Consider the following 16150-nt stretch of genomic DNA (forward strand, 5'->3'; position numbering starts at 1 on the left):
CCACTGCAGAGCTGCTGCCGCTGGGGTTAAGAGCCAGTCTGCTGACTCTTCCAGCCAATCAGGCCGCCTACTACAGGCCAGCTGTGCGTGTTAGGTTGCTTGCAGACTGGCTCTGCTGCAAGCCCTGATTCCTTACACCAAGTGGTCCATATCACTCTGTCCTCTTCTTTACTTACCACTGCTGCAATCTTTGTGTCACTTGCAAACTTTATCAGTGATGATTTTAATTTCTTCCGGGTCATTAATAAAGATATTAAATAGAATCATAAAATATCAGGGTTGGAAGGGACCTCAGGAGGTCATCTAGTCCAACCCCCTGCTCAAAGCAGGACCAATCCCCCAACTAAATCATCCCAGCCAGGGCTTTGTCAAGCCTGACCTTAAAAACTTCTAAGGAAGGAGATTCCATCACCTCCCTAGGTAACGCATTCCAGTGTTTCACCACCCTCCTAGTGAAAAAGTTTTTCCTAATATCCAACCTAAACCTCCCCCACTGCAACTTGAGACCATTACTCCTTGTTCTGTCATCAGCTACCACTGAGAACAGTCTAGATCCATCCTCTTTGGAACCCCCTTTCAGGTAGTTGAAAGCAGCTATCAAATCCCCCCTCATTCTTCTCTTCCGCAGCCTGAACAATCCCAGTTCCCTCAGCCTCTCCTCATAAGTCATGTGTTCCAGTCCCCTAATCATTTTTGTTGCCCTTCGCTGGACGTTTTCCAATTTTTTCACATCCTTCTTGTAGTGTGGGGCCCAAAACTGGACACAATACTCCAGATGAGGCCTCACCAATGTCAAATAGAGGGAAACGATCACATCCCTCAATCCACTGGCAATGCCCCTACTTATACATCCCGAAATGCCATTGGCCTTCTTGGCAACAAGGGCACACTGTTGACTCATATCCAGCTTCTCATCCACTGTAACCCCTAGGTCCTTTTCTGCAGAACTGCTGCCGAGCCATTTGGTCCCTAGTCTAGCGATGCATGGGATTCTTCCATCCTAAGTGCAGGACTCTGCACTTGTCCTTGTTGAACCTCATCAGATTTCTTTTGGCCCAGTCTTGTGGCCCAAACCTCCTCAGTTTTCTTTTGACCCAATAGGTCCCTCTGTATCCTATCCCTATCCTCCAGTGTATCTACCTCTCCTCCCAGTTTAGTGTCATCTGCAAACTTGCTGAGGGTGCCATCCACGCCATCCTCCAGATCATTTATGAAGATATTGAACAAAACCGGCCCGAGGACCGACCCTTGGGGCACTTCACTTGATACCGGCTGCCAACTAGACATGGAGCCATTGATCACTACCTGTTGAGCCTGACAATCTAGCCAACTTTCTATCCACCTTATAGTCCATCCATCCAGCCCATACTTCTTTAACTTGCTGGCAAGAATACTGTGGGAGACCGTGTCAAAAGCTTTGCTAAAGTCAAGGAACAACACGTCCACTGCTTTCCCCTCATCCACAGAGCCAGTTATCTCATCATAGAAGGCAATTAGATTAATCAGGTATGACTTGCCCTTGGTGAATCCATGCTGACTGTTCCTGATCACTTTCCTCTCCTCTAAGTGCTTCAGAATTGATTCCTTGAGGACCTGCTCCATGATTTTTCCAGGGACTGAGGTGAGGCTGACTGGCCTGTAGTTCCCAGGATCATCCTCCTTCCCTTTTTTAAAGATGGGCACTACATTAGCCTTTTTCCAGTCGTCCGGGACTTCCCCCGATGGCCATGAGTTTTCAAAGATAATGGCCAATGGCTCTGCAGTCACATCCGCCAACTTCTTTAGCACTCTCAGATGCAGCACATCCGGCCCCATGGACTTGTGCTCGTCCAGCTTTTCTAAATAGTCCCGAACCACTTCTTTCTCCACAGAGGGCTGGTCACCTTTTCCCCATGCTGTGCTGCCCAGTGCAATAGTCTGGGAGCTGATCTTGTTGGTGAAGACAGAGGCAAAAAAAACATTGAGTACATTCTTTTTCCACATCCTCTGTCACTAGGTTGCCTCCCTCATTCAGTATGGGGCCCACACTTTCCTTGACTTTCTTCTTGTTGCTAACATATCTGAAGAAACCCTTCTTGTTACTCTTAACATCTCTTGCCAGCTGCAACTAAATAGCGTAGGCTCATTAATTAAATGATAGAAGCAAGGTTATCTTTGACCTTTGTGTAAACACATTTGCCACCGCCGGTGCTCCAGCAACTACTCATCACCTTACCCCTTCTCCTGAGGATTCTCCCCCTCTTTTCCAGGGCCCCACTGCATTGTGGGACATGAGACTGAACTGCATGGCGGAGTCCAGATCACTCCCATCATTGGCACCCAGAGGGAAACACAAGAGAAAGAAAGGGAAACCATTTGTCCAGTGACAAAATAAAAAACAAAAAGAAAATGAAGAACCAAAAAAAGGCAAAATAAAACTCTCAAAAACCTACTGAAAATTAAATGAAAATAACTAAAAATCTTCTCTCTCTCTTCAAGCACCATCACCCCATGGAGGCGCGACTCTGCATAATGATGCAGCAGCAGCTTTTGGGGAGGGGCCATTGGTATTGGTAGCATGAGGTTGTCGTTGGGCCCAGTTCTGGACCCTCTCCATGTAAGCACTGCTCATGCACTTCAGAACCAATCTAGATGGGCGATGGGCAGAAAAAAATGCAGGGAGATCTGCAGCAATTCACAGGTCTTGCGAAGCTCGCGGGGAGTCTTCTGTGTGTGAATGCAGTGCTCACCAAAACAGGACGCCGAGTATGGATGCTTGATTTACACCATTGTAACTTGCTCAGGTGTAATCCCACCGGTTCAAGTTGGAATGATACATTTTCTAATGTAGATTCGGCTTTAGTGCTCAACCACACTGGATGCAACTGGTGGCATCCAAAACATCCACTCTTGTCTACACTAGCAAGTTTTGTCACCAAAAACTGGCTTTTGGCGACAAAACAGCAAGAGCATACACACTGCAATGTGACTTTTTTCGAACCCCCCTCTACTTTTGGTGACAAAACATTTCCAGTCTTGCAAGAGACTTTTTTGTCTTTTCCCCTCCCTTTATTGTCAACAAACATGCAGTGTAGACACCACAGGTTTTATTTTTCTCTCTTTTATTGGCCTCCAGAAAGTATCCCACAATTCCCATGCTGCCAATCTGGTCAGTGGTTTGAACTCCGTTGCCCTGCAACCAACCCGCCACTCCCCCTTGCAAGCCCCGGGAATTTTAAATCTCATTTCCTGCTGGCTGGCTTCCCAGAGGAGCTTCCCAGGTGAGCTCGGTTGGCTATCACACCAAATGCGCTCCCGCTTGGACCACCGCTGAGTTGTTGGATCTGATCAGTATATGGGAAGAGGAGTTTGTTCAGCCACAACTGCGAGTGACCTGGAAGAATCGGGACACATATGGGCAAATTTCTTGAGGCTTGTGCAAAAAGGGCTATGATCGGGACACGCAGCAGTGCAAAGCGAAGATAAAGGAGCAGAGGCAGGCGTACCATAAGGCACGGGAGGTGACCGATCACTCCGGTGATGCACCTAAGATGTGCCGCTTCTATAAGGAGCTGAATGCTATCCTCTTTTGGTGACCCCACCTCCATCGCTGATAGCCCCGTGGATACTTCGCAGGCAGCAGAAAGAGGGGTAACCCACAGGCTGAAATTCTGGATGAAGATGTCGAGCTAGAAGAGGATGTGGCGCTCCCAGCGGGGTTGCCCAGTGGGGCAGGCAGCCAGAAACTTTTCTCCACTCCAGAAATGCTCAACGGGGAGCAGGAAGCAGATGAGATGCCGGGTAAGTTGCTGTGGCTTGTGTAGGGAATCAAAAAGTGGGAGGCAGGTAGTGTTTTCTGTGAGCTGGACATTGCCCTGTGTAGCTAATCTGCATGGCCAAGCAGGGTGTTGATAGACATTGAGACCTGCAGGAAATCCTCCAGAGAGAGGCTCTGGAAAGTTTCAAGGAGGTACTTGTTAATCCTCTGCTGCAGATTCCAAGGGATTGCAGCCTTGTTACTTGACCCATTGTAGGAAACTGGACCATGCCATTTAGCAGTCACTGGAGCTGGGACCAAAGCAGCACATGGCTGAGCTGCATATAGACCAGGGTGAAAGCCACAATCATTCAGCAGCTGTGCCCTGGTTTCTCTGGTCACCCGCAGCAGCAAGATGTCAGCCAGCAGGTTGGCCGCCTGTGGAAAAAGTTTGGGATAATTTTTAGAATGAATTCCCTGCAAAGCTTCCCTGTAAGCTGTGACCTTTTTGTCTGTACGCACAACCGCCCTCCCCCCCGGCTCCCAACACCCCCCATAATTGGGGTGCTTGTGGAGCTGTGTGCCTGCCTAGAGTCATAGATTCATAGATACTAAGGTCAGAAGGGACCATTATGATCATCTAGTCTGACCACCTGCACAAGGGCAGGCCACAGAATCTCACCCACCCACTCCTGCGAAAAACCTCTCACCCATGTCTGAGCTATTGAAGTCCTCAAATCGTGGTTTAAAGACTTCAAGGAGCAGAGAATCCTCCAGCAAGTGACCCATGCCCCATGCTACAGAGGAAGGCGAAAAAGAGTCTCAGAGGGAAAGTGATTTCTACCAGCAAAATGCCCTTTTTTACTAAAATGTTTCAATCATTTGCTGGAATGTAACAATCCCTCTTCTGTTCAGTACAGCCCTTGAAGAATACGCCATGCACCCCTGCAGACTGGCTTTGGCAGATAAGAAAAAAAACCCTAGGTGCAACAAAGAAGACATGTTCCGGGAGGTGCTACAGCGCGATGAGAGACAGACCAGGGAATGGAAAGAGTGCTGGAAGCCGAAAGGCAGGAGAGAAAGGAGAGTGCTGCTTTTGCTAGGCAAGCAACAGAGCGGATGATAGAAGTTATGGAGGATCACACAGAGATGCTCAAGTCTTTGATACAGCTGCAGACTGAGGAGATCCGTGGTCGACCTCCACTGCAGCACATGCAGATGCACAATTCTTTGCCAACCCCACTCCCCTCTATGCCCACACATTCCTTTTCACTTCACAGCCCTCCGGAGCCTCCCCATCACTCCACCCCCTCTCACAGCTTGCACAATGATAGCTGGAGCTACACACCGTTGTGAGGCTTTACCCTTCTTAACAATAAATAAAGGCTAAGGTATTTAATGGTACAGCATTTTTATTTTGAAGCATATAGCAATCAGTCCTCTCTCGGGAACAGGCTTCTAAAGCATTGTGTTGCATGGATCTTGGGCCCCAAAATTGTACGTGGATGCACTAGGGAAGCAACTCCAAAGCAGACATGTGTTACTGCCACTCATTGTCAAAGTGGTTCCTTAAAGCCTCTCTGATGTTAATAGCAGCCCTTTGGGCTCCTCTGACAGCCCTAGCATCTGGCTGTTCAACAAAACTTGCTAGTGTAGACAAGCACTCTGAATCATAATGGTGATAACTTAACGTTTCATTGAGATGAATGCGATAGTTCATCCTTTGAGGTGTTTAAGGCTGTCTGTTAGCAGACTCTGAAAGACAACACTGCCTGGGTTTGCATTTGTTTCACAGTGTGGAAGTTTTCTTCTCTAATACATGGCTAGAAGCTTGAATTATCTTTTTAATTAAATAGCTTATTTTTAGGGCTGTCAAGCGATTAAAAATTAATTGTGATTGTGTGATTCAACAATAATAGAATACCATTTATTCAAATATTTTTAGATGTTTTCTACATTTTCAAATATATTTCAATTACAACACAGAATACAAAGTATACAATGGTCACTTCATATTTTTTATTATAAATATTTGTACTGTAAAAATAAAAGAAATAGTATTTTTCAATTAACTTAATACAAGTATCGTAGTGCAATCTCTTTATCATGAAAGTTGAACTTACAAATGTAGAATTATGTCCAAAAAACTGTTTTATTTTTGAATGCAGTTAATGTAAAACTTTAGCGCCTACAAGTCCACTTAGTCCTACTTCAGCTAATTACTCAGACAAACAAGTTTGGTTACAAGTTGCAGGAGATAATGCTGCCCACTTCTTGTTTACAATGTCACCTGAAAGTGAGAACAGATGTTCACATTGCACTGTTGTAGCTGGCGTCACAAGATATTTACGTGCCAGATGCAGTAAAGATTCATATGTCCCTTCATGCTTCAACCACCATTCTAGAGGACATGTGTCCATGCTGAGGACAGGTTCTGCTCAATAATGATCCAAAGCAGTGCAGACTGACGCATGTTCATTTCATCATCTGAGTCAGATGTTACCAGCAGAAGGTTGATTTTCTTTTTTGGTGGTTCGGATTCTTTAGTTTCCGTATCTGAGTGTTGCTCTTTTAAGACTTCTGAAAGCATGCTCCACACCTTGTCCCTCTCAGATTTTGAACGGCACTTCAGATTCTTAAACCTTGGGTCGAGTGCTGTAGTGGTTTTTTAGAAATCTCACATTGGTATCTTCTTTGCGTTATGTCAAATCTGCCGTGAAAGTTCTTAAAATGAACATGTGCTGGATCATCATCCGAGACCTGTTATAACATGAAATATATGGCAGAATACGGGTAAAACAGAACAGGTGACATACAATACTCCCCCAAGGAGTTCAGACACCAATTTAATTCATGCATTATTTTTTTAACAAGCATCATCAGCATGGAAGCATGTCCTCTGGAATGGTGGCCCCAGCATGAAGAGGCATATGAATGTTTAGGATATCTGGCGCATGAATACCTTACAACACCGACTACAAAAGTGCCATGCAAAGGTCTGTTCTCACTTTCAGGTGACATTGTAAATAAGAAGCAGGCAGCGGTATCTCCCGTAAGTGTAAACAAACTTGTTTGTCTTAGCGATTGGCTGAACAAGAAGTAGGACTGAGTGGACTTTTAGGCTCTAAAGTTTTACGTTTTGTTTTTGAGTGCAGTTTATGTAACAAAAATCTACATTTGTAAGTTACACTCATGATAGAGATTGCACTAGCACTTGTATGAGGTGAATTGAAAAATACTGTTTTTGTTTATCACTCTTAGAGTGCAAATATCTGTAATAAAAATAATATAAAGTGAGCACTGTACACTTTGTATTCTGCATTGCAGGAAAAATCAATATATTTGAAAATGTAAAAAAAAAATCCAAAAATATTTAATTTTAATTGGTATTCTATTGTTTAATAGTGTGGTTAATCATGGTTATTTTTTTTAACCACGATTAATTTTTTTGAGTTAATCCCGTGAGTTAACTGTGATTAATTGACAGTCCTACTTATTTTTGCTACTTAACTCTGCCAATCTGCATTTATTCTCCAGCTGTGGAATTGCAGTAGGTGCAGGGCTCTGGTTATAATACGCATGAATAGAGGGATTGAAATTGAGCACAGGAACATAGGAGTAGTGTGTTCCTGGATTCTTTCTGAACAAGGAAACCTTGCTGAATAGTCTCTCTGTTTTGTCACTCTTTGTTGGTTCACCTCTGCCCTTCACTAAGTCTGGACCCTCCTTTGCTTTTCACCCGCATGAGCATATCTGGTGTTTTGATCATGCACATTTTCTGCTCTCCAAATGAACTCTATTGGTGTCCTGAGTCAATGGCTAAGACAGCTTTGGAACCCTGAGCTACTGTTGGTTTTATCCCTATGCCCTAGCATGCTGAGAGCGTCCTGGGTTTTTAATTTATCTTATATTTTGATGTTATTCTCTTCCAACAGTTCCTGTTTTAAAAGTATTTTTACTATGACATATTGGCAGTGTTTCAAGATGAAAAATGAGCTTCAGAAGAAAAGATGATATAGGTCTGGAATCTATTATATGTATCTTAAAACTAGGAAGCTCTCCAAACGGTGAATCTTGCCCTGTACCTGGCTAGCTCTTGTCTGAGCAAGTGCGTTTCAAGCAGGCCCAGTGAAGGAATGAAGTATGTAGGAATGTTTGCTGGCTGCTCACATACTTTCGCTTGTCCAATTACTTGCGTAAATTAAATGGCTGCAGTGTGAGCTTCCTTAAAATTGCATAAGCAAGTACGTCAGTGCAAGCATGTCCTTTAGGGATCCAGTCTAGGCTGTGGAAAGCCACCATATTGTGGTACCCAAGTATAACACCATAGATCTCAGTATGCTTAAAACCCAGTTTAATTCTGTGGTGTAGATAATACTGAATAGTGTTTTATCCACACTCCATGATCTGAACCGCACCAGGTGTTCAGCATTGCTTGGGAGCCTGGTTCAGTTCTGCCTACACTACAGGACCACGCTGTGTTTTAATCAAGTCAGGCGCTCCTGTTTTGTAACTGGGTCACACAGTGTGGTTGTGTTGCCAATATGTAGCCAGTTGATTTTGACTATACTTGTGATTGGATATTAAAAATGTTCGAGACCAAATAACTACTCTCAACCAATTGTCTAAATTCAGAATAATACAGTACAAAAAGGAGACACATACCCTCCTTCCAGGAAGCAATTCTTATCTCACAGCATGTTCACCGTACATAGTAGGTGTGCTTTGGAAATATGCAGTTAAACTAGTTATATTTATAGTGTGGTTTTAGAAGTTACAAAACTCTCTATTTCTCACTAAAATCCAACCCACCAGTTTGTAACAGTTCCTTAACTTGCCATTTTGTTCTGTACTACTTTTATCTCTGTTTTGGATATTACATTTCAAACCAGTTGCCCATGAAGGTCCCTGTACTAGGACAGAGAACAAATGTATCTTGACTTTTGACAGATTTCATATCCGCTAGAGCCAAAGCTGACTTCAGCTTTGCAAAGTGTTAGGGATATTTAGCAAAGGGGAACAGAATTGTGGGGAGAGCTTAATACATTCAATTAACATAACCTCACAAAACTTATATATTATGTTACCACCATGGACATTATACCCATTAATGTAGCGTATACTACACCTACCATATATGTGTAGGCTAACAGTTTGCTTTACACAGTGTAGGCAGGATATTAAACTGCCCATGTTGGTGTTGGAACTTGGGGTGCTGCTACACGTCCTGGCTTGAGGTGGTTTCCGTCATATACATTGCTAACGGTTTGGGTCAATGGCTCTCAGCAACCCCACTATACAAATTGTTCTAGCACCCCTGCCCGTAGTCCTATTTAACAGGTCCTTATACATCCTCCTCATTCGGATAAGTGACCTCATAGTTCTTTTCTCAGGCAGATTTGGGCTGTATTTTCATGGGTTTTCTTTATTGTATACCTCAGCTCGCATATTATCATATATATAAAATTTACATATATGTTTACAGTTGTATAGTCTGAGCAGTACTGTATTGCCTATTTCTTTGGTGCTACATTTGTCTCCATTAGAAAAGATTAAATCCAAATCAACCCCTGTCCTATTGGTCACAGTGGCAAACTATGTAAAACAAAGCAGGAAGACAGAAGGCTGAAAGGATATGGCTACACTAGAGAGCTTTCGGCGGCGTAGCTGCACCGATGCAGAGCACTCTCCCGCCAACTTAATTAATCTACCCCCAACAAGTGGCGGCAGCCATGTCTTCAGGAGAAGCTTTTCCGCCGACATAGCGCTGTCCATACCAGCATGTAGGTCGGTGTAACTTGTCGGTTGGGGATGGCTAATTCACACCCCAGGCGACGTAACTCATGTCGACTTAAGCTGTAGTGTAGCCATAGCCAAAACTTGCTGTCTGCCCTTCTCCATGATCAGCTGAAGACCCCAAACTGCAGAGAGATGCTGCAACCTTGGAGGAAGCCTTCCTATTCTTGGCAAGATCACACTGGAAATAGTGTCAGCTCAGAAGGAAAATGAACTGTAACACTAAATCCCTGGAATTTCCCAGGGAAAGGATAATTCTTCTAAACACACAGGGCCTGTCTTGGGTTTCGGCTTTATAGTACAAGAGTGGGAATCCATCAATACAGTACTTTCCCTTCCCTCCTACAGACCCTTAGGCCGTGTCAACACTATGGGGGTTGTAATGGCACAACTATAGTGCTGCATGTATGTCGCTGTAGCACTGCAGTGTAGATGCTTCCTACAATGACAGAAGGGGTTTTGCTGTCTCTGTGTAAGAAATCCACCTTGCTAAGCAGCAGTAGCTGGGTTGATAGAAGAATTCTTCTGCCCACTGAGCTGCGTCTATGCTGGGGGCTTGGTTGGCTTAATTGTGGTGCTGAAGGTGTGAATTTTTCACACCTCTGAGTGATGTAGCTGGGTCAATCTAAATTTAAAGTGTAGACTAGGCCTCCATCATGCTCTAGTGTCTCTCCCCGTAATCCAGTTAATTTCTCTAAAGTAAACTGGGAAGCAGAGCACCAGCACCTTCAGTAGGGTTCTAATAAGGAGAGCAGCAATAAAACATATTCATATTTCACTTTAACAGGATACATTTAAGATCCAGACACAGAGAGCCTCTCTGGATGTTTACCTGGCTGATGGAAGGAATGTTAGGCTTGATATCCAGACATCGGACACTGCTGAAAGAGTACTAGAGGTAATGGGTTTCTAAATGGAATACTGCTGAAACTTGTAAATTTAAGGAAAAGTGTGAAGAGTTGAGATGCTTTCCCTCATATTTTAGCAGGACATTGGCAAAAATGCCTATTTGAGGGAATATGTGAAAAAAACGTACACTTGGCATTGTTTACTAATTCTGTAGATAAGTTTCTTAAAGTTTTTATATTAATCAGTTTTTTTTTCCTCTGCCCCTAACCTCACCCACTCAACATCCCTGCAGGTCTTTTCATCTCCAAAGGCAGTTGTTTTGGCCCTGTGGACAGGAGGCCATCTAAGATGATTAGAGAATTGGTGTTTTGTTTTTGAAAAAGCTTGTTTTAATATAGTTCAGGCCAAATCTGCATAAACATTGTGTTGCCAGCCAATGTTTTACATTTGGCTTAAATATAGTTTAAGACTGTTGGTGTGCTAACACACCTATTGTTACTATCCTAGCACATAGGAGCTCTAGTTATGGATCTGGACCCCATTGTGCCTGGCGCTGTACAGACACAGAACAAAAGGAACAGAGGTTCCTGCCTCTCTAGTAGGAGTCTACAATCTACGTATGTCGCTGACCAATGCCCACTCTTTTTTTTTTTCCTGGTGCTCCCTCTTTCTATCCGTCTTGTATCTACCTGTTGTCCATCGTAAGTATGTAGACCTTTTAGGATAAAGAGTTCTCTTTTTGTTCAGTGCCTAGCACAATGGGGCTGAGGTGTCTAGATTTTGCCACCATACCACTAGTAAATAGTTACAAGTTTGGTCTTGCACACGCTAGCAGCCAAACTTTGTTTAAACAGAGAGAGTCTGAACTGGATTGTAACATCTTTTTTTTTTTAAATTCAAGATGACAATAGGCCTGCTATAGATAGGGTGGCTTGGGTTGCTGGCCTGTAATCTTTTTTTCTCTTCTTGGTAACAGAAGCCAAACTACTGCCATCTGCCTGATTTCTATTTTCTCATCCCCTTCACATTGTGAGCTTCATCCTCCAACATTCTCTAGCCAGAGATGGAGAGTGTGTAACAATATGGATGGTACTTCCCCAGTAGCCACTGTCGCTGCTGCAGGGGACACAGAGAGCCAGACTGCGTGAGGTTGGTGAGCAGTTGTACACCAGTACTCCCATTGACCTCAGTGGGATTATTTGTGCACGTAACTGCTCACCATCCTGAGCAAAGAATTCATGCAGTCTGGCTTTCAGGTGCTACTCTGTCTAATGAAGTCTCTCCACCATCTTCGCCACACATATTATCATTGCCTCTAATATCCCTGTTCATCATGGGTCCAAGAATTGAGAGCACGAAATCTCTTCTCCAAGCAAAGTCCCTGATATAGCACAGAGAACTGCCCAAATACTGGCCAGATCATGTTTCTTAAGTAAAGCACTCTGCAGCTGAGCAGCTGCTTTGCCTTGTGTAAAGATTTCTCTCGCTTTAGTTTCTTTTCATTAACAGCTAGTTTGGCCCAGTGGTTCAGCCTGGCCACACAACACCATTCTAGCAGTTCTGTATCATGTGAGTGAAATGAATTCCACACGGCCTCCTACAATGATTTCCCCTACCCCTTTGAACAGCATTGTGTTCAAGTTTGTTAAGCCTCTTTCTACCTCTGGAGCTTTTCACTGCTTAGTTGCCAAAAAAAAAAGGCGAACAAGAAAATCAGTTAATCCAGAAAGCACATACCCTTCAGATTTATATCAGCATGACGGTAGCTTCCTGCTTTGTCACTGGCATCTTCAATCCCATCTCTCCATAAAAATATCTTGCTATCTAAGCACTCGTGCTTATTGTTCTGATGCCCTTGTCTGTCCTGTTTAAGGGCCAGATCCTCTTCAGGCTGGTGCCACTCTTTCTGCGATAGTACTTTGGGTACACTTCACAATAAAGTGCCATGTACACTTACGTCACTATAGGCAAACAGCAATGATTCTGATAATTCATTGACACTGTAAATGCTGCCTGTTCTTTGGTTCCCTTTAGCGTGGGACAGGCTTAGGGGCATGTGTGAGCTTTCCTCATTATATATTTGTCTCACCACATTCCCCCAGTAGCTTCCCAATTACTAGTATACAGTCCACAGCGGTTTGGAGTAATGTATACTGGGGTATGCCTTGATCCAAGAATTAGAAAATTAAGCTCAATACTGACTGAGTGTTTCACATTGGGTATCTCTGAGAAGTGTGTTGAATAGAAGCAGGTGCTTCATTTGGATCACTGTGAGATGCTGTACTAAGTGATGAGTTTCTGACACTCTGTAGTGCCACCTTGCAATTTCAGGTAGCAAGTTAATGGGATTTTGGTTCAAGAACATGTGAGGTGAAAGTTAGTCCTGGTCAGGGTCTTTTTTGCCTGGCCCTCTGAACATTTATTCTAGTGCTCTAAATGAGGATTGGGGGAAGTGATTTTATGCTCCAGCTGTCTCTCAACTGGAAGTGTTTGCGGAATTGGTACCTTCTAAAGGCACTCTGAAAACTTGTACTTCCACCTTGTGTTCAGACCAAACAAAGTCCTGCTTCTCCCACTGTAATTCTTACGCCAACTCACACACCCAGCAACTGGACTATGGAGAAATTGTTTTCCTGGTGAAAGCTTTTCCATGTCCTTGCCTCTCCACTGTTGCATCTCAATGACTTCCTGATCAAATGGGCTGCTCATAAGTAAAAGGGACACCTTTTTTTACTCTTTTCCCTGTGAGTCCAGGAGGTTCTGTGGTACCCATCGAGTGCGGGAATGGTGGGGGTAGGCTTTGGCAGCTTTAAGTTAAGCTCTGATTTCCAATGCCTGAAGCAGAAAATAGGCAGAGTGGAGTGTTTTCAGCTCCTCTTCCATCCTACACTTTCCATTCCTCTCCCTGCCCCACCCCTTCCTCGTCACATGTCCTGCACTTGAGGTTGGGGGGCAGGGCTGGCACAGGGCTGTTCCTACATTCTTTGCCAGTGGAGCTGGGGGCTGTTCCCCCTTTAAGGCCCCTTTATGCCACCCAAATGATGTAAAGCGGCCATAGCAAAACGGAATCTGCTTCTAAGAGTCAAGCTGGGTAGGTCTTTCTTTCTCATGTGTTGCCATTAGCAAGACTGTGGAGGGTTGAAATTTAGATCTTAACAGCTGCTTCTGCCTAGAGGGATAAAGGAACAATTTAAAAAAAACAATTTTGAAGCTGCATTAATGGCCAGTGACCAGACCTTGTATAAATTCATGTTCGGATGTATAGGTGACCTTCTTTTTCATTCTTTGTTTTTAAGGTTGTCTCATACAAGATGGGGCTGTCAAGAGAATTAATAGGATATTTTAGCTTATTTTTTATTCAAGATCACAGCAATGGAGTTCTCTCTGGTAAGCCATATGCAGTATGTGTCACATAACGCACCCTTGGGTGGGTCATTGCCAGTGGGGATCGGACCTCTGGATCTAAAAGCATGAATCTATGATGCTTGAGCTAAAAGACCCATTTCTGTTAGCTCAAAGACTGGAAGTTCATCAATCTCTATATGTAGCCCAGCAATCATGAGGGGCACAGAGGATCACAGGTGGGTTGGGGTTATCTATAGCATAGTGGACTTTGCCTATAAGCACAGTTTGCATTGCATTTAATTTACAAGGCATATAGTAACTTGGTAACTATTGTGTGGGTTGTTTTGGTAAATATTGAGCGAGGTTGGCTTTATTTCAGGCTTCTCTGCATATGGTTATACTTTGAAATAAAAACTGTTTATATAATCTCAAACTCAGATCTGAACAGTTGGAAGATTTCCCCATCTATCCCCTTTGTAAAATGAAGTCCCTAATTTGCTTTTGTTTATGCCCTCATATTCCACTCTTTCACTTTTTAATTGATAAACATAGAAAGGTCATAACAGTGATGGAACTAGATGTGCCCTAAATCTAGGGTGTGATTCTCTGTGCTCACAAAATGTAGAAGTCTCTTGGAGTACTGTGTTTTTTTGTCCAATATGGGTTGGTGATACATATATGCCTTCTACCCCTCCCTCCGTTTGGGCAGCTGTAATCTAGTGGACAGAACCCAGGACTGGGACTCAAATCTGGGTTGAAATCTTGGCCCCATTGAAGTAAGTGGTGAAACTCTTGTTGACTTCAGTGGGGTCAGGATTTCACCCTTGAATTTGATACCTGACTCTGTTAGTGATTCTGTGTGGCCTTGGACAAGTCACTTAACCTCTCTCTGCCTCAGTTTTCCAGACTGCAAAATAGTGATGATGATACTCTCCTGGAAGTATTTTCAGGTCCATAGACAAAAAAAGTGCTGTAGAAGTACCTTTTACAGTGATCTAGATTTTATTTTTTTAAAAATATATGTAAAATTAAGGCTGAAAGATTTCTGGGTGTTAGGGTCATGACAGGTATTCAATCCCTTGATGGATTTGTAGTGCAACTATCGCTGCTAAGATTCACTACATATGGTTATTTTATTTATCATTTCTCTGTCTTAACTAGGTCTTGCTTTTATGGATGTGGAAGGATGAATGTGATGCTGAATGTGGAATCCCCAGCTTTTACTACATGAGTAGTAGCTGAAAGTCTGTGCTATTGCATGTGTGGCAGTTGGGCCAAGTAACCGATCTTCCCTCATACAACCAATGAAATTGTTGCATGCAAATTAGCTGTAGAGTTAGGGTGGTGATTTGTCTAATTACCTCTGATATTACAATGATCTAGGACTCTTGACACAATATGAGGTCCCTGGAATAGATGATGTTTTATAAAGTCATATTCAAAATTACTAAATATAAAAATATTTGTTGTGTATATATTTGTTATGGTGATAGAAACCCCTCATCACCAGCCCAGAGGCTGCACCCTCAGCCGGAGCCCTCACTCCCCCCGTGCCCCAACCTCCTGCCCCAGCCCTGATCACCCTTCCACCCTCTGAATCCCTCAGTCCCAGTCTAGAACACACTCCTGCACCCCAAACCCCTCATCCCCCAGCTTGGAGCCCTAACCCCCCCACACACACCCTACCGTCCATGCCCCAGCCCAGAGCTCCCTCCCACACCCTGAACTCCTCGTTTCTGGCCCCACCGTGGAGCCTGCACCCTCAGCCAGAGCCCTCACCTGCTCCCGTACCCCAACCCCAATTTTGGGAGCATTCATGGCCCGGTGTACAATTTCCATAGCCAGATGTGGCCCTTGGGCCAAAAAGTTTTCCCAACCCTAGCCTGGAGTGTTCAGAATATGTGCTGATGCACGAGGAGGCTGTTTGTAGCTGGGCTCTGAGGAGATCTGTCTGCAAGAAACTCCTAAAGCAAAAGGTTTTGTATTCCTAGAATAAACAATGTTTATACCGAAAAGCAGAGCCTTTCGATTAAGGGTGTAACAATGGCATGGAGACACGCCTTACTGTTTCACTAGTGTAATTCATAAAGTCCAAGTGGCTGAGAACTTAAAAATTGGACAGTAACAGACCACACATACCAACCTGTTGACATTCTGAACAAAAATTGCTCTCAGCCAGGCTTGTAGTTGTTTCCATTGCTTCACACTGACTCAGCAGAAGTTCTAGGCTTCAATGTGAGACACAGCCAGAGGCAATCCTGGAATCTTACACTTAACTATAAAACACATCTAGGTAAGATGTGTTTTATAGTTATTTATTTATATCCTATTTGCCATATTCAGAAATGAACTTCTCTAAATTGTGTTGTAGTATAAAAATACATAGCATATTGGAATACATTTTCCACATATTGCAATTTTATT

The 16150-nt window shown here is 43.6% G+C and overlaps 1 protein-coding gene across 4 annotated transcripts in view; it reads left to right on the forward strand.

Annotated features, from left to right (window-relative positions):
• Nucleotides 1-16150, forward strand: part of SNX31 (sorting nexin 31) — a 69632-nt gene that overhangs the window by 38774 nt on the left and 14708 nt on the right. For all 4 annotated transcript variants that reach the window (XM_084619284.1, XM_084619281.1, XM_084619283.1 and 1 more), the window contains exons 5-6: nucleotides 10320-10430; nucleotides 13678-13768. In XM_084619284.1, the coding sequence (XP_084475410.1) occupies nucleotides 10320-10430; nucleotides 13678-13768 (202 nt within the window). The remainder of the gene's footprint in view (nucleotides 1-10319; nucleotides 10431-13677; nucleotides 13769-16150) is intronic.

This window comes from Lepidochelys olivacea, assembly GCF_965140295.1.
Source record: "Lepidochelys olivacea isolate rLepOli2 genome assembly, chromosome: 2".
NCBI lineage: Eukaryota > Metazoa > Chordata > Testudines > Cheloniidae > Lepidochelys > Lepidochelys olivacea.